This window comes from Cynocephalus volans, chromosome 7 (genome assembly GCF_027409185.1).
Source record: "Cynocephalus volans isolate mCynVol1 chromosome 7, mCynVol1.pri, whole genome shotgun sequence".
Classification (NCBI taxonomy): domain Eukaryota; kingdom Metazoa; phylum Chordata; class Mammalia; order Dermoptera; family Cynocephalidae; genus Cynocephalus; species Cynocephalus volans.
In genome coordinates this window covers 131010424-131034710 of record NC_084466.1, presented here as the reverse complement: position 1 = coordinate 131034710, position 24287 = coordinate 131010424, and the positions used below count along the sequence as shown (strand labels likewise).

General features: G+C 40.6%; 1 protein-coding gene across 1 annotated transcript in view; it reads right to left on the bottom strand.

Moving 5' to 3' along the window:
- Nucleotides 1-24049, bottom strand: part of LOC134382000 (ATP-binding cassette sub-family C member 2) — a 56550-nt gene extending 32501 nt beyond the window's left edge. The window contains exons 1-10 of the mRNA XM_063102032.1: nt 24017-24049; nt 22091-22264; nt 10794-10919; nt 8903-9037; nt 8588-8695; nt 8118-8173; nt 6738-6966; nt 4561-4724; nt 3579-3756; nt 929-1183 (exon numbers count right to left, since the gene is read on the bottom strand). Of these exons, the coding sequence (XP_062958102.1) occupies nt 929-1183; nt 3579-3756; nt 4561-4724; nt 6738-6966; nt 8118-8173; nt 8588-8695; nt 8903-9037; nt 10794-10919; nt 22091-22264; nt 24017-24049 (1458 nt within the window). The remainder of the gene's footprint in view (nt 1-928; nt 1184-3578; nt 3757-4560; nt 4725-6737; nt 6967-8117; nt 8174-8587; nt 8696-8902; nt 9038-10793; nt 10920-22090; nt 22265-24016) is intronic.
- Between the last annotated feature and the right edge of the window lie 238 nt (nt 24050-24287).

The following is a 24287-nucleotide window of genomic DNA, read 5'->3' as shown; positions in this document are numbered from 1 at the left end:
CTCTCCACTCCTATCTTAGCCCACTCTGCACCTGCCACGCCCACCTTCTTTCTGATCCTTGAACATGACAAGCTTGTTACTGCCCCACAGCCTTTGCCTGACTGTATTCTCTTCCCAGGTTTTTCCTACCCTGCCCTTCCCAAGGTTTGCTCCTTCATCGTCAGGCCTGTTTTGTAGAGAGCTCAGCTTAAATGTCCCCTCCTCACAGAGGCCTTTTTTGACCTCCTAATTGAAGATAACTACCCACTCACACGCTATTACATCACCCTGTTTAATTCTGTAGAATTACAGAATTAAAGAATACATATCTTGGTCTGATATTTTCTTCTTTGTTTATTGTCTGTCTCTCCACCCCAAGTAGAATGTACACTCCATGACAGCAGAAGCCTTGTCTAATTTACTGCTATGTTCTCGAAAAAGTAAGATGTGCAATAAGTATTTTTAAAACAATTATTTGTAACTCAATAAATGCACAATAAATGAATAAATCATATACAACATCAAGCCCACCCACCCAACCTGTGATTCCTGGCAGAGCTAAGAACCGTCTGTATGTGGCCTATCCACCTGGTGGTAGCAGCATGATTGCCAGGACTTAGGCTTAAAGTTTATATCACTCATGTGAGGGCTCTGTGTGGTTGGTTTGTACTGCTATGGTGGAGAAACAGTGCCAGCAGAGCAGGATAGAAGAGTTATGTGCAGTGTCTCTGGACAGTCCTTCCCTCTCTATGAAGGTAGAGTATGTGAACTCTAAGAGTAGTCAGAAAATGAAAAAGGAAGATAGACAAAGCCAGATATATTTGGGATGCTGGAAAGTCTTCCACCAGCTTTTCCTGGCTCAAACTCTCACCAAGAATCAGAGGAGAGAAAGCAAGAGAATTTAGACTTTAAAGAAGGCATATACCCCCGGTTGGCTCTGTTTTTTTACCTGAATAGCCTTATTCTTGGCGGCCAATATCCCATTAATTGGGATAAGGAGCACCATCACCCCGACACCTGATAACACCGAGGGTCCCAACTCTCTCCACAGGAAGTAGATGGATAGGACAATCTGCAGAACACTTGACCACAGCATGTGCATGACGCTGGCCACATCCATGAGTTTCTGGGCATCCACGGACATCAGGTTCACTGTTTCTCCAACAGTGTACTGCTTCCTGGCTGAGTTGGATAGAGTCAGTGCCTATAGAGAAAGATTGGGATTGGGATCCACGGATAAGGCCAAGGACACTGGGGAGTAGAAGGGGAAACCCAGGAAGTGAGAGCACAATGGAAGGACGGGCTCCATATGGAAACAACTTCTCCAAGGGACTGTGACTTCTTGCCTCCAAACTTCGCACACAAACAGTGTCCTCTCATTTTTGATCATTCTTTCCTCCTATTTCCACCTTCCTCCAACCCCATCCATCCACACACTTCTTTGCCCAGAAAAGTCATTCCCAAGAAGGACTTATAATGAAGATTTTATAATGAAGAGGAAAGCTGCAGAGTTCACATATTTGAAGTAAAACCACTTGTCTCTTGGCAGGAATTTGCAGGTAATATCTAGATGCCTGAATCTTGCAGTGTGGGCTTTCTGTTCTCACGTTAGAGCTATAAGCAGGCTGATGCTCACAGGTCTGTCACTTAAAATAATCCCTTGTACAAATGCAGCAGAGCACTGAAACCAGCTTGCACGATGTTCACCACAGCACCATCTGGTCCCCATAGAAGGGGACCCTTCTTCTAATTCTCACAAAGACGGTATATGGGCTACAAGTGGCCCTAGATACCCACTTCCATCCTCATTGCAGAAGCTCTACTGTCATCTTAATCCACCAATACATTCTTCAGAACATACTAGGACTCTTGGTTGTGCAGTAAAAAGAGGGAAACTTCCTAAAATGTAAGACCACCAAGGCTCAAAAGGAAACAGCCCACTGCTGTGCCTCCCCTTTGGTATGAAAAAGCAAACAGACAGACAGACAGACAGCATATAATTATACTTTAAGGTAATCACTATACATTTCTTTTCTTAATAAATCTCAATAACATAGAAAGGTCATTAATTTAATCCCAATACTCTTGTCTGGGGTCAAGAACTGGCTATGAGATTGCAGATAGTGAAATTATCTTAGCCCTAGTTCTCTGTAAAATAGGAATAATGCTCTTCCTTCACAGGGCTGTGAATTGAGGATAGATGTGAAAAATGTTCCGTAAAGAGTGAGCCATTGTCTAAACATATGAAATTAGTAATTTTCTTTCACTCTTTTAATAGTGATATTTATGTGAATGAAGGTCTTATTAAGGGCTCTATTTTACAAATCTTTTTATTGATTGTAACATTTGCAAAACCTGGAATATATTAAGAATCAAAATGATGGGAATGAATAACACTTGTAAAAGTGCACATTCATAGAAATGCTTGAGATAGTCTGGTTAGTGACCTCAATACCTAGAAACTAACAGAAATTCAGTATCTCCAGAAGGAATAAGGAGATTAAAAGATCCATTTTAGGGAAGACAAATTCTAGTGCGGGGGTATCTGGGAGTTTAAAGGACTTGACCAGACTTCTGATCTAAAGACATTTGGATCACATGCCAGTGTTTCTCAATGAGTCAATATCTACTCAGGGAAGACAAAGACATATTGGTGTTCCAAGAGAGGAAAGCAAGGGAGGAAAGCAGGAACTGTACTAGAAAAGTCACTATGATGGAACTTTCCAGCGGTAGAAGGAAAAAAGGAAGAAAAGGTAACCGACGTTCTGACCTAAAGAGAGCCCTATCTCCTCAGGCATGAATTTTCCCCTCAATCTTGTAGACACTGATCATAACTACTATATTTTTATTTGTCAGGGTATAAAATGAGACTTCACCTTAGTATCAAGTACATAAGGGAAAAACAGTCGCCCTGAGAAAGTCAAACCTTAAAACCTATTATTCAGAGTGAAAATGAGCAAAATCATCTTAAGGAAATAGAAAGGCTCCCAATTCTGTTGAACTCAGAGTGCATGTATTAACATATGAAAGAAGGAGTTAGGCAAAGGGGGTTAGCTGGTAAAGGTTAGAAAAAGGAGTTGCTAGGCAAAAGTTGGTCTTGGGAGATGGAGCCCTGGCTCATGGAGCATTCTTCTCTCCCTGCAAAATTGTTTGTAATTTGAGATGGATATACCAGGACTCTGAGTCAGGTTTCACTAAGTATTGGGGTTAAATGCTGGTGGTTTCATAAGTCTGTCCCTTGTTCAGCTTATCTTCTGACTTTATATTCTTTCCCAAGGCATTCCCACCTTGTCTAGAGGCAGGAAGAAAAGAACAGATATCTGAGCCTTCAAAGCCGAGAGGCAGATCCTGGGCAGCAGAACAGCTTGCCAACTTTTCGTGGGCTGCAGCTGCCACCTACCCCACCACACACCTTATGATTCTGAACACATTTTTTGTATTTTAACTTCCAAATGAATATCTAAAGGAGGCTGTAGGATTAAGTCAAAATTAACCTCTGAGATCAGTTATCACTTCTATCACTTTTCCTCATTCTTGGAATAAATGCTCATGTTTACTAAGAAGATTTTCTTTGGTGATACCTGGCTTTTTCTGCTTACCTTCTTAAACACAGAAGCCATGATGGTTGTTCGTACACTCATGCCCAGCAAGAAGCACAAATGAAAATAATATTGAAGGCAGAGAGACTGGATGAGAGCCACAGCAGATAACAGGATTGCACAGATATATCCAGTCCACACGTATGCATCATGGTCATTTGCAAAGGAGATCATCCACCTGCCAGAGGAAAACCAAGTAAGTGATGCCTCTCAGGCCTTCAAGAACTCTTCTCTCTCCTCATGCAGAGCCAGCTACCCTACCCTTACACGACAGGTAAAAAAAGTGACCAGAATAGTCCAACACTTTTGGAAGACCTAAGCTCTACAGTCTTCCCAGTGTTCTTTCTTTCTCTTGGAGATGAGCAGCAAGAGCTTAGGGTTGATTTCCAAGGCTGCAAGAATGAATAATGAAGGAAACGCCCTATAGAGCTGCCACTGCAATGTTCTGGCCCTGTCTCCTCCTACCCCCTGGTAAAAGTGGTTGTGTGGAACAAGTTGACTCATTTCAGGACAATGCAAGCCTGAAAATGAATTAAGACATGCATCCAGCATGAGTTAGAAGGGCTTCTCTTGAGGTGGTTCATTCCATAGATGGTGGCAGATTACGAAGTGTTGTCATGATTAACCAGAACCTCCCATGGGAGACTGTGACTGTGGAGAGATGAAGTTAGTTACCCTCCTGGGGTATGTGCCCACCTCTTGGACATGGTCAGCCCATAGCACTTCTGTTTAAAAGGAAAGAGCCCTAACAAGTGTCTGGCCTCCTGTGAGGGAAGGGATATGTAAAAGAGAGAGGCTAAAGTGTTTATTATCTTAGATCTTGAAAACTGTCTTGCATGCTTCATGAACACATGTCATAAAAGGAAAGAAAATTATGAGCATTGAAAAAATGGGAATTTAATAATAAGCTCCTGCCTGCATACACAAGAGGGTAAAAGGAGGGTGGCAGGTGAGGCCCTGAAAGGACAACCCAAGAACTCACTTCAGCAGCTGAGGATTCAGGAATGAGAAGACATCATGAACTAGCTTCAGTAGGACTGCTTTCAGGAGCACCATATAGAAAGTTTTGAAGAAGGCCTTGACCAACCAGGACTTGGGAAAGTCTTTTGTGGGCCCAGACTTCCTTTTTTTCTTTTTAGCTTCTTCCTAGATACAAAACCAAACGACATCAGTGTCCACAGAGTTGTGTAGTGTAAGACCTCGTTCCTATTCTGAGCAGCTCCAGAGTGTTAAGACTGTGAGCTCTGTTGTCCTCTCTGTACAGGTTTTGATCTTCTCTTTATTGTCTAACTGCTGTCCACCCTTCAAGCTGTCATTGCTGTTCCTCTCTCTCTCTTCTAATGGATACTTGCAAATCTATTTTGGGTAAGAAAACCAGGCAACTATACCGGTTAAAATACCATGTAAAATGAAGAACAGACTCTGAGTGGAGACCAGAGGGACAATTCTGAGAGTGAAGGGCATGGACATGGTAATATATATTTTGGATGTTTAGAGACCTTTTTGTTCTTTTCTTGCTTGTGGTGGTTGTGAGATATTATGGGTTGAATTGCATGTTCCCAAAAGACATGTTGAAATCCTAACACCCATTATCTTCAAACATGCCTTTATTTAGAAATACGGCCTTTGCAGATGTAATCAAGTTAAGATGAGGTCATTAGGGTGGGCCCTAATCCAATATGACTGGAGTCCTTATAAGAAGACAAGAGACTGACACAGACAAAAAATAGCCATGTAATGACATAGGCAGAGACTAGAGTGACACAGCTGTAAGCCAAGGAATGCCAAGGACTGCTGGCAAGAACCAGAAGGTAGAGGAGGAAAGGAAGAATCCTCCCCTGCAGGTTTCAAAGGAGCATGGTACTTGCTGGTATCTTTGTTTCACTCTTCTAGGCTCCTGAGTTATGAGACAATAAATTTCTGTTGTTTTAAATTATCCAGTTTGTGGTACTTTTTACTGGCAATCCTACGAAACTAATGCTTGGGGCACTATGATTCATTCATCAGTGCTACAATTTGGGCTCCACATTACATTCCCCAAAGTCTCACGTCTCATTATGCCCCAGATTCCAGCTTCTCAACCTCAGTTTCCAGGTTTTGGTTTTTACGTTTGTTTGTTTGTTTCGGTTTTTTGTTTTTTGTTTCTTTTACCAGTGACATACTCTTGTAATTTCTCCCACTTAGGTCCTGTCTGCTCACTCTCTCTTGCCTGGACAACTGGCCCAGCCTTCCACCCAGCTCCCACTTATGCTCCACAATGATCCATTCTTCAGGCAGCAGACCAAGTAAGCTTTCTATTTTTAATATAAATCCACTCATATTACTCCTCTTGTCATAACCTTCCACTGGTTTTCCATCAGACTTGAAATAAAATCCAGACTCCTTACTATGGCTCATAGGTCCACACAGCTTAGTCCCTATCCACGTCCCTGAGCTCATCTCACCTCATGCTCAGCCTTTCTCTCAATGCGCCTTAATCTTCTTCCAGTTCCCTGAAGAAGCTACGCATGTTCCCCTCTCAGCCTTGCTCTCCTGCTCCTTCTAACTGGAGTACACTTCACTCTGACTGTCCCTCAGATGCACAGTCCTCATCGTGTGGGTTTTTGTTCAGATGTCACCTCCTCTGAGAAAACCTCCTCTGTTACCCTGTCTAAATAGCAGCCCTCCACTCTGAATACACAAACATGTTTTATTTTCTTAATAACACCTATTACTCTCAAAGAGTAACATATTCATTGGTTTATTGTTTATTTTCTAGCTCTCTAAAGATAGGTGCTCTTTCAGGCACGTTCCTTGTACCCAGTGCCAAGAATGGAGTCTTACACACAGTTGTGCTCAATCAGTATTTTTGAGTGAATAAATTAATAAATTATCTGCTAGTGCCAACTCCCACCCAAGGTACAAATTCTAGTAATGCTAAGATATTGTTTTAAAAACCCAAACATTCTATTATGGAAAATTTCAAATATGCCCAAAAGAAGAGAGAATAGACCATTATAACACTAAGTTATTATTAGTCTTGTGAATACTGCTAATAACACAAAACACACTGAAAAGCATAAAGTGCTGTAAAAATGTAAGCACGGTATCACTATGATACTGATGTCCTCTTGCCTGAGGCATACAACACACTCACACAGACACTCGTGCAAAAGTTACCAGGACAAGGACATCTTGGCTTTGACTCCTGTTCAAGCCATGCAGACTGGCTCCAGAGTTCTGCTGGGAATTCTTCTGCTGCCGTCTCTGGAATGCCCTCCTGGCTTTCTGCAGCTCTCTTGTCATGTGTGTTTCAAACTTGCTCACTACCGTCTTGGTTTTAAGCTCTTCACCAATATCCCAGACATCTTCGAGTGTCAGAGGGTGCTTGTAACCTTTCAGAATCATGCTGGAACAAGAGTGACCGACAGGCTGTGATCTCCTCACCACCTCTATCAAAACCTGCCTCCCACTCCTGGGATGGAGTGATGGAAAGAGCAGTTTCTCCCTTGCTTCATTATCCCAAATCTCCTAGCGCTTTGAACTTGACAGAGGAGTGGGGGAGGGTAGAAAGGGGAACAGGTGGGGGCAATGGAATGTGTTAGAGACAACAAGAGAAGGGAAAGGGGAGGGACACTACTGAATTAAGAGCCCAAAGAGCATCACCTCCCCCTGCTCCTGCTCCTTCCTCCTCAAGCACTGGCTGCTTTTTTGCTGCTCTGACATCTCCTTGACGGGGCTCCATGACAGTCTTATGAAATGGAGCAGACCCCATGGCTGCCTCTGTAATATCCATCTATTGAGGGTCCTCAACCTGGGGTTTAAAAACATGCATAGAAAATAATTTAGATCTTTATTTGCAATAGCTTCTACCTGGAATCTAGCCTTTCCTTCTAATATGAGTGTAGGCAACCAAACATAGTTGTAAAAGGAGGACCTGGTGCCTTCATTACCGGGAAAAATTAGAGATGTTTTCATGGCTCACTTATGCTCATCACCACTTTGAAATTATGGTCATTATTAGACCCATCACTAAATCTTGCTATTTAATGCATTAATAAAGAACAACATGTATTCCAAATTTGTTCTTAAAATATTTGGATAACTTTAGCAATAGATTTGACTTTTTTTTATAATCCTATGTCTTTTATTTTATCTAAAAACATTACCTGATATGAGAGTCACGGGTTTCACCAGCCTGCCAAAGGGGTCCACGGAATTATAAAGGCCAAGGATGCCTGCTCCAGATGCTTTGGCAGCCAAGGCTGCCTCACTGCCTGCCTCCAAGTTTTCCCTGTTCTGCCCTACAGCCTCCTTCCTCTTCTCCTGTGCAACTCTCAGGATACCAAGAGCAAATCCCCCTATATCCTCCCCTCAGCATCCCAATCTGCCCAATGAAGGGGCCAAATTAAATTGACCTGTAAGTTTTAACACTCTCTGTTTCTAAGTAGAAGAGAAATGGAGACCACAGGAGGTATTTTTAACAATTAAGCTTTCTGTCACTTTCAGAAGAGTGAAGGAGTAGGGATATAGACAATTCACACTCCAGGCATTTCCTACCTGTCAAACCAACTAAAGGTGATGCTACTCAGAAATGAAGCTGTGGATGATGGATTCTGAAAGACACAAAAAATTAAAAAGAAAATCAATTGGAAATGCGAACTCCATGGGATTCTAAAATCAGAAACTAATTTTTCTAGATATGATGTTGTGCTAGAAACTGGATACGATGCTGAAGTCATTTGGTCAACATGTTTATTTGGGTACCCTAAGGTCAATAGTAGAATGATCATCATATTTTCTGGCATAGATTTATGGACTAATAGCCCATGTTAAAGATTTGTGTATGAAAGTAAAAGTCAATATTTCAATACTCTCATCACTGTCTGTTTTCTTATGTCATAAAATGGTCTGTACTACCTTATTCCGGACTTGAGAGACCTCTGCAAGACATAAACATCTCTAAGTTACATTTGTGAAGATATTATCCAATTAAGTAATACATGAGATGGGCACATTTAGAGTCTTACGTTTGATGAGTCATTTTTTTCTGACAATGCTGAAAGGATCAGGATGAGTATCTGGAATCCATAGGAGATGAAGAACAGGCAGGAGTAAGCCAGATTGGAATTGCTGCCCTATCGGGAAAAAAACAAACACAGAAAATGAACTTTTTATCCAGACTCAGTCTAAATGACCCATTTGTATCAATGCCTGTGATTAAAGCCTAGTGTCAAATCCCCCCTATACAATTCTATCCTGGAGCTCAACATATTTGATGCCATTGACTCTGACTTAGAAGCTGCCCAGCACTACCTCCTCATGTCACTCTCTTTTCTCTTTACCTGTAGGAGTGTCCGGATCAGAGTCTGAAACTGGAAAGTCCCACAGAGTATTGAAAGGATCCAGAATACGGACAGGAACCAAGAGTTTTTCTGTACACACCATTGCCTGCTGTGTTGGGTCAGCAAAACCAGGAGCTAGAGAGAAATTCACATAAAGTTCTGAAGAATATTGTCACTAACCAAGGACAGGAGGGGAGAAAGACATCAGAGAACATGGGAAGAGAGGAGAGTGGAAGGAGGAGATTGTTGTAACTAATCTGGCCGGGCAGAGCCCACAAATGCCAAACTGTACATTTCCTCCATGACACCATCCAACTGTCTTTTCCAGGGCCTCATCTCTAATCACCACACTCTGGGGGGACATTAGCTAAGAAAGCAGAAGGTCACTTTCTGCATTTTAGTGGAGTTACTTTGGCACTACAAGTAGTCAGGTCAGGGAGGCAGATTCTGATGAATAGGTGCAAGGTGTCTGTATCTTGATTTTCTAATATCAGACTAAGTAATTAATTAAAAAGCAAACCTTGCCTTGCATCATCTCACTTTGATATAATAAATTAAATGTTGGTTTCCAAGACCTAGTACTGTGCTAGCACATCAGCATTCTGGTAAAAAAAAAAAAAAAGCACCATGATTTGTAGCATTTGCCCATTTTCATGGTGCAAGTACTCTCGCCATGGTATGTTTCAAACTCCAACATGATGTCACTAAATGCAGGGTTGGGAAGAGATATACATGATCAGGTCTGTGTGAGCCAGCTCCGATACACCAGTACCTAGACCCTTTTTTGCCTGTTGTATAATGGTGGTAGCAAACACAAATGCCTACAGAGGCCAGCAGATGTTACTGAGTGAAGACAGGGCAAGGGGATAGTGGGCTGTGCTGAGCACATGGTCTAAAAGGGGCAACCGCTACTTAGTCCTAGCTGATCACTGCCCTGTAATAATGTAGATCCATGGTTGCCAGACATTCTGATTTTTCCAGAAAGTTTGGAAATCCAAATAAATATACTTTATCTTCCTCTTTTATAATGATGAGAACTAATTCAGTTGTTTTTCTTTATTTTTCAATATATTTTTTCTTTGGCACCTGGTCTGTACAGGGATGGGAACCCTTGACCTTGGCATTATCAACATCATGCTTTAACCAACTGAGTTAACCAGCGAGCCCAAGACATTACTTTTTGATATCAAATTTATACAAACAACTCTAGACTCAGTGATCCATTGATCAGAGTCATCAATCAATAAAAAAATGTTATTTACAGCTCTCAAAAAATGATTTTTCATCAGTAACTTAGATCTCCATCTGTGATCCTTGGATGGCAAGACATAAGGGGATAAGTCATGCACTTAGTCATTAAAGCTAATACAGTCGGCCCTCCATATCCACGTGTTAGAAATCCATGAATTCAACCAACTGGGGATTGAAAATACTTTTGAAAAATTCCATTTGATCTGAACATGTACAGACATTTTTCTCATCATTATTCCCTGGACAATATAGTAAAAGAACTACTTGCATAGCATTTACATTTTATTAGGTATTATATATAATCTAGAGATGATTTAAAATATACAGGAGGATGTGCACAGGTTATATGCAAATACTGCATCGTTTTATATCAGGGACTTGAGCATCAGGGATTTTACTATTCACAGGAGGTCCTGGAACCAATCCCTGGTGGATACTGAGGAAGGCTCTATATTAGTGTCCAAAAGAAGATAAAAAGGTGAAATGTGTTATACCCCATTACAAACAAGTTTTGTCTCATTCTAGGTCCCTTGCGAAAGATAGATAAAATTGAACTTAATTTCATCCCCAAGGAGTAATTTCAGCTAGATATCTATGGGTAGAGAGAAAATAAACTGGGCAAAGTAGTGATGGGCCTTACCCATGTGCCTAGGTAGAGGCTTGGGTTGGTATATCTAATAGCAGGGACTGTGGCTTGTCCAGAGTCTTCTGTGAGTACAAGGGCCAGCTCTATGGCTGCTAGAACAAGAAGAAACCCAACGAGGACCTGAGAGGGAAAAAGAGCACTGTTAGGAGAATATCATTCTTGATAAGGCTCTTAGAACAGAATGGTTTCCTGTTAGTGGCACATGATAAAAAGTGGTATAGAGTGATTCAGATAATACAAGAAATATTTCTGGAATGAATGGATCCTTATAGTTCAAGTAATAGAATAAAGTTCAAAGTATGCCATGATAAGCATTTTTGAAGTATGATGAATGTGATGGTTACAACATTTGTCCACAAATTTTTTGATAGTCCTCCTTTCAAAAAGTAGAGCTTACTTACCCTTCCCATGAGTGTGGTGTGCACTTAATGACTTGAAATCAAGAAATGGAAAATGGCAGAAATGACAATGTGTGATTTCCAAGATTAGGTCATAAAAAGCAATGTGGCTTCTTTCTACTTGTTCTCTTTCTTGGATCACTCCCTCTGGGGAAAGCTACCAGCCCTGTCATAAGGACACTCAACTAGCTCTAGGAAGAGGTCCACATGGTAAGGAGCTGAGACCTCCTGCCAACAGCCACACGAGTGAGTCATCTTAGAAGCAGATCTATCTAGCCCCAGTCAAGCCTTCAGATGACTGTAGTCCCAGCAAATACATATTAACTGCGACCTCATGAGAGACCTTGAAGCAGAATCCAGGTAAGCTTCTCTCAAATTCCTAACCCACAGAAACTGTAAGATTTTTAAAAAATGTTTATTTTTAAGGTGCTAAGTTTTGTAGTAATTTCTTACACAGCAATAGAAAATTTAAAAAGTGAATCTCCACCCCAACTGGATGGCACTATTCTCTTTCTTTGGCTATTGATGCTAGCCCTGATTCAACATAACCTTTGAAGTTAACATTGCAAACAATTGTACCCCATGATGACTCCAAGCCAATTAGTACTTGTTCTATGAATTTATAAGACATGATACACATTGTACTGTTCTTCAGGCCCACCCCCATCCATCAGGAGGGAAAATTACTGCCTCCATTGAGGAGGTGCACCAGTATCTTATACACCAAAATGAAGATTTTGTCTAGCACCATCTCCTCTACTCTCATCCTTTTCTACTGCCATTTACCTGCCCCTACTCATTCTCATAAGTCTCATTCTTCCAGAACAGCTCAGGCAGAGATATTGGGCCCTTTGTAATGAAAAATAGCCACAGAAGGAGATAAATGCACCTTTAACTAATGGGGCCAGTGCTATAATTTAGCAAACAGTAGAGTCAAAGACATATTAATAATGGGATGTATTTTTCTCATGTATATAATACACTATATTGTTCTGTCCTCAAAAGAAACCATGAGGTTTTGAGAAAAAAATAATGACTTTTGAAGTGGTAAGTTATGTTTGCTGTTAGGTAAATTAGGAGGTAAAATAGATCAAGCTGGAGCTAAGGCACCCACTCTTGAGGATGACTAGGTAGAGAGAATACAAACCAGCAGACCACTCCTAGGCCAAGGAAATGAGGCAGCCTTGCCACAGGCTTACATACATTAAACTCATACAATTGATTAGAAATGCCCTGAGCAATTTATATAAAAAAGAACCAATATACTTTATACGAAACTTCTACAAAACAATTTTTTAAAAAAATCCTTATCAACGCGGTGTAAAAATATAAGCACAGAATATAAATGGATAATTTAAAGAAAGAAAAACAGACAAAAGACTTTTAAACATGAAAATATGTTTAACCTCACTAATGATGGGTACAATTTGGAAATATGACATACCAGTTTTACCTAACTGATTAGCAAACATCAAAATGTTTGATAACAAAAGTTGGTGAGACTGTGGAAAAACCTCTTGAGGGCAATTTGTATATCTATAATCTATAAGCCTTTAACTCAGTTATTTCATTTCTATTCATTTATCCTATAGACACACTCATATATACAAAGTTAGTTATTGCAGAATTGCTTATGATGGCAGAAAATTAGAAACCACCTAAATTTTATCATATAGGGCATGTAAATTATGGTACACCTAAATAACAGCATCTCAAGTAGTCATCAAAATGAAAAATGTAGATCTTTATGTGCTAGAATGGAAGGATCTCCAAGACACTGAAGAGCATACATGGGACATTAACATTTGTGTGAAAAAATATACACATATAGGTGTTTGTAAAAGCACGGGTTACCTCCAAAAGGATATGCAAGGAACTGGTATCAGTGGCTGCCAAATAAGACGGGAATGACTGACTGGAGTATTGTGTACCTGTTTGTACCTTTTGAATTTTGTAACTCTCTGAGATTTATCTATTCAAAAGATAAAAAGTCGGGCCGACCCCCGTGGCTTACTCGGGAGAGTGTGGTGCTGGGAGCGCAGCGGCACTCCCACCGCGGGTTCGGATCCTATATAGGGATGGCAGGAAAAAAAAAAAAAAGATAAAAAGTTAAATACACTAATCCCTGCATTTTGAAAAATGAACTGGTGATATGAACAGACAATTCACAAATGAAAAAATATTCTTAAAAAGTCAATTGCAGGGCCGACCCCATGGCGCACTCGGGAGAGTGGGGCGCTGGGAGCGCAGTAGCGCTCCCGCAGCCAGTTCGGATCCTATATAGGAATGGCCGGTGCGCTCACTGGCTGAGCGCGGTGCAGCCGGTCACAAAAACAAACAAACAAAAAAAATCAATTGCATTAGTACTCATAGAAATGAAAGTAAATGAGATGCCATTTTTGCACATAAAATTAACAAAGATGGAAATCTTATACTCAGTGCTGACAAGGCTACAGAGACATGCACTTTACCTCACTTTTGGTGAGAATCTAAGTTGGCAAAAACCTTCCTAGAATATAAGAAGTTTCTATTATCTTTCAAAGTCCTAAACTACTCATATACTTTGATATATTAATTCTAGGAATGTATTCTGAGGAAATAATCTGAATATCAGGCAAATATTTATGCACAAGAAAGTTAATTGGAGTCTCGTTCTTTTTTTTTAATGACCAGTAAGGGGATCGTAACCCTTGGCTTGGTGTCGCCTGCACCACGCTCAGCCAGTGAGCGCACTGGCCATCCCTATACAGGATCCGAACCCGCGGCCTCGGCGCTCCCAGCGCTGCTGCGCTCCCAGCGCCGCACTCTCCCAAGTGAGCCACGGGTTCGCCCGGAGTCTCATTCTTAATAGTAAAGAATTTAAAAACTTAAAATAACCCAAAACAGTGAGGGAGGGGTTTGTTGAGTGGAATTAATGTTGTAAGAGCTGTTAAAGTAAGTTATGGTCTACTCACGTGATGAAAATTATGTTTAAGAATAGTATTGATAACTCTGAGAAATGCTTTATGTATCATCTGAAATGAAAAATTAGTCTACAAAATTGCATATGAGTTCACTTATATTTTTTAAGTATGTGTAGAAAATGCCAGATTTAGTACATTTCTTTATCTCCCATCCCTCTCCATCCTATTGAAATGATAGTAAAATAAGCACCCAAACAATAAATCTATAACACATTGAGAATATGAATGCAGAAGGATGAGCTCAATAGACCAGGTAAGTTTTAGAAGATTAAAAGCAAACTTATCAATAGCGACAGGTAAAAGAGCAGAAAAGCCATGGCCCAAAACACACAGTAAAAGGCAGCAGTGAAAGGGAAGCCTGAGGTAGATAAGTAGCACTGGCTGCCGAGCTGGTATCTTCCGTCTGCCACACCAGGTTCCCTCCCCATCCTTGTTCCTTCAAGCCTAGAGTGTTAACAGCTTAGTGCTACTAAGCCCCAGGTCTCTTTGTAAATAAGTCCCCTCAAATTATCCTATTTTGCCTCAACCATCTGTTTCCTTTTGGGACCCTGACTGGTAGAGTTACCTACCCCAAACCACACTCTTCTTCCCAACAGAGCCCCCCTTTTGTAAAATATTCATTCTACTCAGCTCAGTGATATGCCTGAGAGGAAGCTGGACCCATTTCCAACCACATGGGGTGAATCAAAACCAATCATGATGTTTCCATTCCTCTGGCCTGTGACTGCTTTAGCCATGGGCATGACACATAATTCTGGCCAAAGATAAGCTGGAGACAGCTTGTGGGGGCTCCTGGGAAAGGTTTTCCTCACTGATCAAAGTGATACATAGATCCAGAATATATAAAGAACTCTTACAACTCAACAATAAAAAGACACAAGCAACCCACTTAAAAAATGGACAAAGGGTTTGAATAGGCATTTCTTCAAAGAAACTATGCAAGTGGCCATAAGCATAAAAAGCTGCTCAACTTTATTAGTCATTAGTGAAATGCAAATCAAAACCACAATGAGATACACTTCACACCTATGAGGACAGCTATAGTGAAAAGATGGACAGTAACAAGTATTGCTGAGGATGAGTATTACAGCCTCATATACTTCTGGTGGGAATGTGAAAGGGCATAGCCACTGTGAAATACAGTTTGTCAGTTCCTCAAAATATTAAACGTAGAATTACCATATAACCCAGCAATTCTACTAGTAAGTATATACCCAAGAGAACCGAAAACCTATGTCCAGCCAAAAAATTGTACACAAATGTTCCTAACAGCATTATTCCAAAAAGGCAAAATATGGAAACAACAAAATGTCCATCCACTGATGAATGGATAACAGAAAGTGGTAGATCCATACAATGGAATATTGTTCAGCCATAAAAGAAATGAAATATTGATACAAGCTACAATATGGATGACCTTTAAACACGTTATGCTAAGCGAAAGAAGCCAGACACAAAGTGCCAAATATCGTAGGCCATCTAAATACATAATTGCATTTATATCTACAATGTCCAGACTAGACACATGAAGAGACATAAAGCAGATGTAGGGTTGACAGGGGCCTAGGTGGAGGAGGGAATGGGAAGTGACTGCTTAATGGGTGCAAAGTTTCCATTTGGGCTGCTGAAAAGTTCTAGAACTACATAGTGGTGATGGTTGTACTACATTGTGAATGTACTTAGTGCCACTGAATCGCAAACTGCAAAAAGGTTAAAATGGTAAATTTCATGTTATGGATTTTACCAAAATAAAAGTAAACTTCCAAAAATAAAAAATGAATGAATGGCTGATTTAGGATACAACATGGGTAAAGTTTGAAAACACTACGTTACGAGAAATAAGTCAGACCATGTATTGGCCACATGAATAAAGCCACATTTTGTATCATTCTATGTACATGAATAGGCAGATTTATAGAGACAGAAAGTAAATGAATGGTTTCCAGGGTCTGGGGATACAGGAAGAGGAAAATGGAGAATTACTGCTTAATGGCACAGTTTCTTTTGGAGTGATAGAAATATTCTGAAATGAGACAGTGGTGAAGGTCACACAATTCCTTGAACATACTAAAAATCACTGAATTGTACACTTTAAACAGAGAGTTTTATAGTATATGAATTATAATCTTAATAAAGCTATTAGTTTGCTTGTTTGTATGTTTTAATGACACATACGGACTCCTGGCCCCTTTATCTGCCTCTGGACCCTGACACTTGCAAGTACGGCGCCTGGAGCTTTTTCAACCATCCTGTAACCACGTGCTAGCTTGATTACCAGCTGATATGCTGAATTATCAGAAGAAAGGTAAAAATAATCAGCTACATGTTGATGCTGAGTTGCTGACATAACAAATCCTGGAGCTGCACTAATTCTGGACTTCTTGTTATATACGATAATAAATTCCTTACAGTTGAACCCAAAAGGAGTGACTTGAAGGTGAAAGAGCCGTAACTGATGTAAATCTATTCCTTCTACTCAGCCCTGACAGAGAGTAGGGGTGAGAAACAGGACAGAAATCAGAGGCTCACTTGAAGTTCCGTGTACAGAACTGTACAGTTATTCCAGTCTCTTCCTTGTCCCCACACCCCCACCTCATCACTGCACATCCACTGACAAATATATTTACCGTCACCACCCCCAGCCCAGGCTAAAACAAGAACAGTGCTCTCTGAAGAATGTGAATGCTTTCCCTGAGGAGGGCTGGAGGGGTCGTGTGGACAGCGGTGCCCCAGAGGAAATTCATCCTCATGTCAGCTTAGGGGTGGAGAGGTACAGCCCAGGCTTCTTCTCTTGGGGGAAGCCAGGAAGTCCACAAAGATGGTTGTCCAGGACCCAGAGCTCACAGTCAGGCCTCACATCAGGGACAGGCCAGCTGGGGAGGCTGACGAATAAAGGCAGAGAGACCTACACCAGCCACCTATGTTAATTTACTTAAATGTTTATTCATAAACATGAACAGAACAGTAATCATCACTAGGAAGTGGGAAAAAAACCAATACTAGCAAAGAAGACAGCCAAGATAATTAAACGAAACAATTAATTCAGGAATGAAACAAACAGAAATTATTAAGTGAACAGTAAAATATTGCAAATTATTTTTAAATTAATGTCCTAAGAGATTTGAGAAGACATTGCATCCAATAATGGGTTTATGTTTAAAAAAAAAAGGATATATTCAGAAATTAAGAAGAGTACTTGGAAATCAAACCCATGATTGATAAAATAAAGGTAATTTAGGATAACTGGGGAAAACAAGAAAATCTCCCAGAACATAGGAGAAAAGAGACCGTGAGAGAAAGAGAGAGAGAGAGAGAGAGAGAGACAGAAACAGAGACAGAGAGACAGAGAGAGACAGAAAGAGACAGAGAGAGAGAGAGAGACAGAGAGAGACAGAGACACACAGAGAGAGTGTGCACAAGAGAGAAGCTGAGAAGGAGGACCGGTTCAGAGCACAACATTCATCTAAAAGAAGTTCCAGAGAGACAGAATTTCAAAATTGGAGGACAGGAAGTGAAAGGACTAATATATGGAAATTTCTCAGAGATAAGAAAGATGTAAGTCTTTAGATCGAAAGTGCAGAACCAACTGATTGAAAAAAGACTCATGGAGACAGACTCTGGAGAAATTTGAGGAAATCAAGAATAAAGAGCATAAAAGCTTCTAGAGAGGATAACAAGGAACGGGAAGAATTCTAACTCAGTATCACATGATGCTGGAGAACAACGTAGTGACATCTCCAGAGTAAAAAAATTTTGAACTTAGCATTCCATGTGCAGATGAACATTTTCAGAAAGAAAGGACTTAGAGACTACTTGCTGTCACTCTTTCTGAAAACTCGGAGGATGTTCTCCACTAGAAGGGATTGAGAAATTTGGGGGCACTAATTCTCTCATCTTACACAAAAGCCATCAGCATGTACAATGATGGCAGATTATCCTTAGATATAAAGGTGGCAAATAGAAGAACTGAAAATAATCGTGCAAAATAAAGAGACAGAAAAAGAGAAGAAAAGAAAGCCAAATTCCTTGTCCCTCCTAGAGAGCAGAAACAAAGCTTTTCTGCAGTTGATAGATCACGAAAGTATAGTTATAAACACATTAATTGAAGATACAGAGGTAACCACCAGAATAATTTTAAATGGAGGCCTCTGGAGAATGGGACTGAGATTTAGGAACATGAAAAAAATACTTTTTGCTTTTCTTTTATAAGTTGTATTTTGTTTTTAACTGACACATAATAATAGCACATGTTTATGGGGTACAATGTGATGTTTCGAATGTATCCTATATGTTGTTTAATGATCAAATCAGGATAATTAGCATATTCATCACCTCAAACACGTCATTTCTTTGTGGTGAGAACCTTCAAAATCCTCTCTTCTAGCTATTTTTACATATAATGCTTTTGCTTTTGATTTGTACCTTTTTATTTACTTTTTCATCAAAATATTTTAACGTTTACTTGTACACATTTGTGGGGTACAGTGTGCTGTTTCAATACATGCATGTACTGCACAATGATTCACTTAGGATCCATAGCATAGGTTCGTACCCATTAGTCCACCCCTTCTCCTCCTGCCCTCCACACCCCTCCTCTGGTAACCATTATTCTACTCTCTACTTCTATGAGAATCACTTTCTTTTTCTGGATTCCACATATGAGTGATATGAGGCAGTATTTGACTTTTTGTGCCTGACAGTTCATTTAACACAAAGGTTTTCAGTTCCATCCATGTTGCTGCAAATGATAGGATATCATTTTTTTTTTTAAGATAGCTTAGCAGTATTCCACTGTGTATATATGCCACAGTGTTTTGGTCCATTCATCTGCTGATGGACATTTAGGTTGATTCCGTCTATTGGCTATTGTGAATAGTGCTGCGATGAACATGGGTGTGCAGGTGTCTTTTCGATTATGTTGATTTCATTTCAGAAGACATGCACATGGCCAACAGGCACAGGATAAAATACTCAGCATCACTAACCATCAGGGAAACGCAAATTAAAACCACAATGAGATATCACCTCATTCCAGTAAGAATGGCTATTAACAAGACAAAAAATAACAAATATTGGTGAGGATGCAGAGAAAAGGGAACTCTCCTACATTGCAGGTGGGAGTATAAATTGGTATAACCATTGTAGAATACGGCATGGAGGTTCCTCAGAGAACTAAAAATAGATGTACCCTACAACCCAGCTATATCACTACTGGGTATATACCCAAAGTAAACAATATAATTACTTTGTTTTTATAAAGAGAGTAGAAGGAAACACACCAAAATGTTAATAGAAGCAGATCAGAGTGATACAGTTATCAATGGATTTCATTTTCTTCCTATGTCTCTAAAGCCTCCAAGCTTTCTACAATAACCACACATTATTTTTATAATCGGAAACGTACACATGCTTATATCAATAAGGATCAGGGAAATATTGTGGTCGTTTAATGATTACCAAGTCCTTGGTGCTCTTTGCCCTGATCTCTGATTTATTGGAAGAGCTCCAACCACACAAGGGGTTTACTAAACTCAACTTCCTAAGGAGATACAATCTCATTGGTATTAAAAAAGAAAGGAGTGTGGTTTGCCCAAATTTAATACCTCTCCACCTCTGCAAGGTGCCCCTTTTCCCAGCACTTTATGAATGACAAGGCACTCTGGTTGAATCTACCCACGATAGAGGGTGTCTACTTCCACCAGTCCCTAGCAGATGAACGTCTAACTTCATCTTCAGTGTTTTCAGGGACTATATCCCCCAGCAGCCCATTCTATTATTGGGCACTTATTTTTATCAGAAAATTCTTCTGTTTATTTAGCTAAAATCTGATTTCCTGAAACAAGCTCCAGCCACTTATCTTAGTCCTGTTCTCTGAAACTTTTTGCTGCCCATCTTCTTCTAATCTCGGTATTTCTACAGCCTCCAGCACACAAAATTCCTCTTTTGTTCCCCTGGGATTCATTCATTAATTCAGTCATTTTAGATTTCAATTCATTAAATTACTGAGTCTGTTCTGGGTCCTTCACTAAGGATGTATCCTTAAGCAAACAAACAAACCTGTGGAGTCACTTACCAGCTTGGACAAGTAATTTGACAAAGTTCAGATGAGGTAAGCACTGCACTAATGACCAAACGACAATACCAATAACAACTCAGGAGAGTCAGAGAGAAAAAGACAGCCCAAAGACATGGGAAGAGGAGGCTGAGAAACCAAATGAAGTTGGGGATTGAGAGGAGAAGAAAGTTCTCAGAGAAGTGGAGTTTTACTCTGAGGAATTATACTTCCTACCATTTCAGAGAAGAAACCAATTATTTTGAAATTTTTAGGAAGAAGCTAATTTGTGCTTGTCACCCTCAGAATAGAGGACAAAAAAGTAAAACATAAATTCTAAGTGGAACTCCTGAGATTGTAAATAAAGGTAGATAGATTGTTAACTACAGGGGGAAGAAAGCTAATACATTGCGTTTTTTGTTTTCTTCTCTAAAGTGATTTCCATCTATAAAATTTAACAGAATGTGCAATCCATTCATACAATGAAATAATATTCTGCCATAAAAAGGAATGAAGTACTGATACATGCTACAGCATGGATGAACCCTGAAACATTATGCTAAGTGCACAAAGCCAGTCATAAAGGACCACATACTGTATGATTCCATTCATATGAAATGTCTAGAATAGGGAAATCTATAGTGACAGGAAGCAGGTTAGTGGTCACTTAGGGTTACGTGGGATGAGGAAATAGGGGATAAAGGGTTTCCTTTGGAGGAAATGAAAATGTTCTCAAATTGACTAGCTCATTTCCAAGGATACTAAAGCATGTTGTTCGTGTTCAGAATATTCAGAGTCTGCCACATTCCTGATTCAGCCCCTATGCCTTGAGTACCTTTAACACCAACAGTCAACAAACCCTGAATTCAAACTGAGTGCTCACTACATGCTAGGTCCTATGCTGGGCACTTGGGTCAACAAGGGAGACAGTGATCCTGCCCTCGGCTCTCAAAGATTCTTCTTTTCCTGTGCAGAGTCTGACAAAACCCACTACCAGCCCCACTTCAGAGTGTCAATGTGAATCCCACTGGCTTTGGCCAAGCCCTTTCCCTCCTTTCAGGCTGAGGTAAACTGAGGTTGTTGGTATGTATGTTCACAGAACAATGAGATCTAATTTGCCTCCTAAATACCTGTTTAAAGATAAGGACAGACAGAAAAAAACGTACTGAAAGGAAGCAGACGTGGATTTTATGAGGTTACTTTACAACCTCAACTGAGGGTCTTGGGTTCCCACAAGTGCCCTCCCTGAGTGAGTCAGTGCAGCTGGCTGAGGTCCTCCCTTCGCTCCTCCTGGGCTCTCTCCCCAGCCCCTGTCCTTTCCATTATTTACTACTCAGCTTGTCACTGTGCACACTCACTTCTCCCTACACTGTGAGTGATTATCCTGATTCGTGGGACACTTCGGGAAAACTTCAGATCCAAGTGTTGGGAGCTGAGTCATGGTCAGATTGTCTCAAAGATGCAGAAGATACATTATATAGTTCATTTTCACCTCGAGGCAGGTGCCGGCTGAATGAGTCTCCTGACTTCTGAGAAGAGCTTAAAGACAAGTGGTGCAGTGTTCACTTCTCAAACACTGAAAAGATAATAGCAATTACATTGTTTACTTATCATTTGTGTTTAGGGAACTCAATATCCATAAAAATTAAGAGTCATTACTGGTGTGCAAAAATCAAACCTACTTTGACTAAGAAATACAGCAAGATGCCAGTGAAGCATACGGCAGGTGGAGAGAGGAACACTCAAACCATGTTTCTACCTGACACAGCAGCACTTGGGAAAGCTGGTTAAAGACAGGTAAGAGGACACTAATCAACAAGAAAATGTCTCTATTGTGCACCAAGGAAACAGAACTTGAAAACAGTGGCGTTACCATACCTGCTTGGCAAGGTAGAGTTTGTTTACAGAAGATCTCTTGCCCCTGAATCTGTACACATGGAGAAGCTGCCAAGGCGCCAGGAGCCAAAGGAAGCCCAAGGGAATCCACACCAGAACAGTCTGCTCAAAACAAAGGGGCAGGTCTGCCTCCGGGCTATCCAGGAATGATGAATTCTGGGGACCAAAAGGGAAAATTGTTGGATACAGGCATTTTTGAAGACAGGAGACCATCCCCCAGCACACCCACCCACTTCCAAACAGTTTTAACTCAACTCCATATCCATGTCCTTTAACTTTAACTGTATTTTCCTGTTCATTTGCATTGATACAAATTCACCGCTTAATGACATTTTCTGACGTTTCTGGCCAACCCAACCTCTGAAAACCTATCTTCCTGTGATTAAGTAAATCTCTGTACCAGCTGTTCTGAGTTAACCTCACCACTGCATTTGCCGAGTCATAGGAAGAAGAGGAACTGTTCCTCAGTCCAAAGGGAAGACTAGTTCCCTGGGATATAAAAACTTGTTCTTCTAGTTTCTAGCAATGATTGAAATCACTGACAGACATTCAAACATGCATGCACAAGACAGGCAGCATGCTCAGTCTCACCATTTAGCCTCCTAGGGCCCAGAGGGCTTACATCAGAGCTGAGAGCCCCTGGCCAGTTTCTGCACAGGAGCAACAACGGCACTGCTGGACAGAAGGCTTGCTCCCAGCAAGCCTTGTACTAGTCTTTGCGTTCTGCAATAAATGGAGGCGTCTTGTGGGATAGGGGTGGGAGCGGGGCACCAGTTCTTATATCTGAGTCATGTGCACGTAGATTTTACTCTTCCTATAAATATTTTTTAATTGTTTTGAATGGCGATTTGCACAGACTCTTTAAAGAAAAGGTTGAGGTGCCCTGAACAAGATGATTTGTTGGGTAATTCTCAGAGAAGATTCTCAAGAGATGACTTGCAAGGATACTTGGGCCTATTAGGCCCCATCTTCCTGTGGTATGCATGTCCTGGCCTTGAAGGCCTTGGGGCCCAGGATCTTTCTAACATCTGAAATGCAGCTTACATACTTCGCTATCTCATTCCTGCTCTTCTCATCTCTACGTAAAGTTGTCAAACTTTAGAATTCAGAAGAATCAAGTCACCTAAGATACTTAAACTATGTTAATCACCCCCAGGTGATTCTAATGCTGATGCTAGGAATTTGCAGATGACACTTTCTCAAAGCACTCAATCCGAGGTCCTTTCTCACTGTGTGTGCCACTAACCCACTCGGCACTGTCCATTGCCCTCTGTCTTGAGATTCTCTGTCTATGACTCCATGATGTTACACTCTTGTTGTTCACCCTGTAAGTACCTGACCCCTCCTTCAGCCGTGCCTCCTCCTTTCTTTCTTCTCTATAAACAGTAACTGCCCAATTATAATGGTTCAAAATTGTCTCAGTGTTTATGATGCCCAAACTTTATCCCTGGACTCAACTTCTAGTCCATGTTACTAGCTTCCAGTTCCTCTAGGACGTATCACTATGATTTCAAATCAACATATCTCAACAAGACTCAATCGTACCTTCCCTTCCTCCTACTCAACAAACTACACAACAACAATAACCACAACAATACCCCTTCCCAACACTGATTAAATTGGAAGTCTTTTCTCTATTTCTCTTTAGGCAAAGCAATATTACAGCTAGCTAGTCCAAGAAAAGAGCCTGGGATACAATAAACATATGTTAGAGAATAAATTAGATTACCTTTCCCAGATAGCATATCCTCTGGGGATATTGTAAATTACCCTTTCTAAAAAAGCCTGAGCTTTAGACCAACTGCATATCCAGCTTTTCTGGTTCTTATTGATGGCTACTCTAAGCTAATCTACCACTAGTTCTGAGTCTGAGAAGAATCAACAGTGAGGATAAACGTAATTTCTCACCCAAAAAGTAGAGTTGCAGAACTTTTCCAGCATGATTACAGGAGCACTTCTGGAAGGAAGACTCTCTTCTATGACTATGTTGTTTCTTTATTCTTTCCCTCTGAGAAGGTGGAAGGTGAGAAGCAATGTGTTATCCCCCATCCTGATGTTTTGATGTTTTAACTAAAGGCAAACGTCCTGACCTTTCATCCCAACAATTTAATCGTTAACCTTGCCAGGATGAATGTTACATCATCCCAGTGGATAGACATTTGACTGAGGGGGCCCAGGA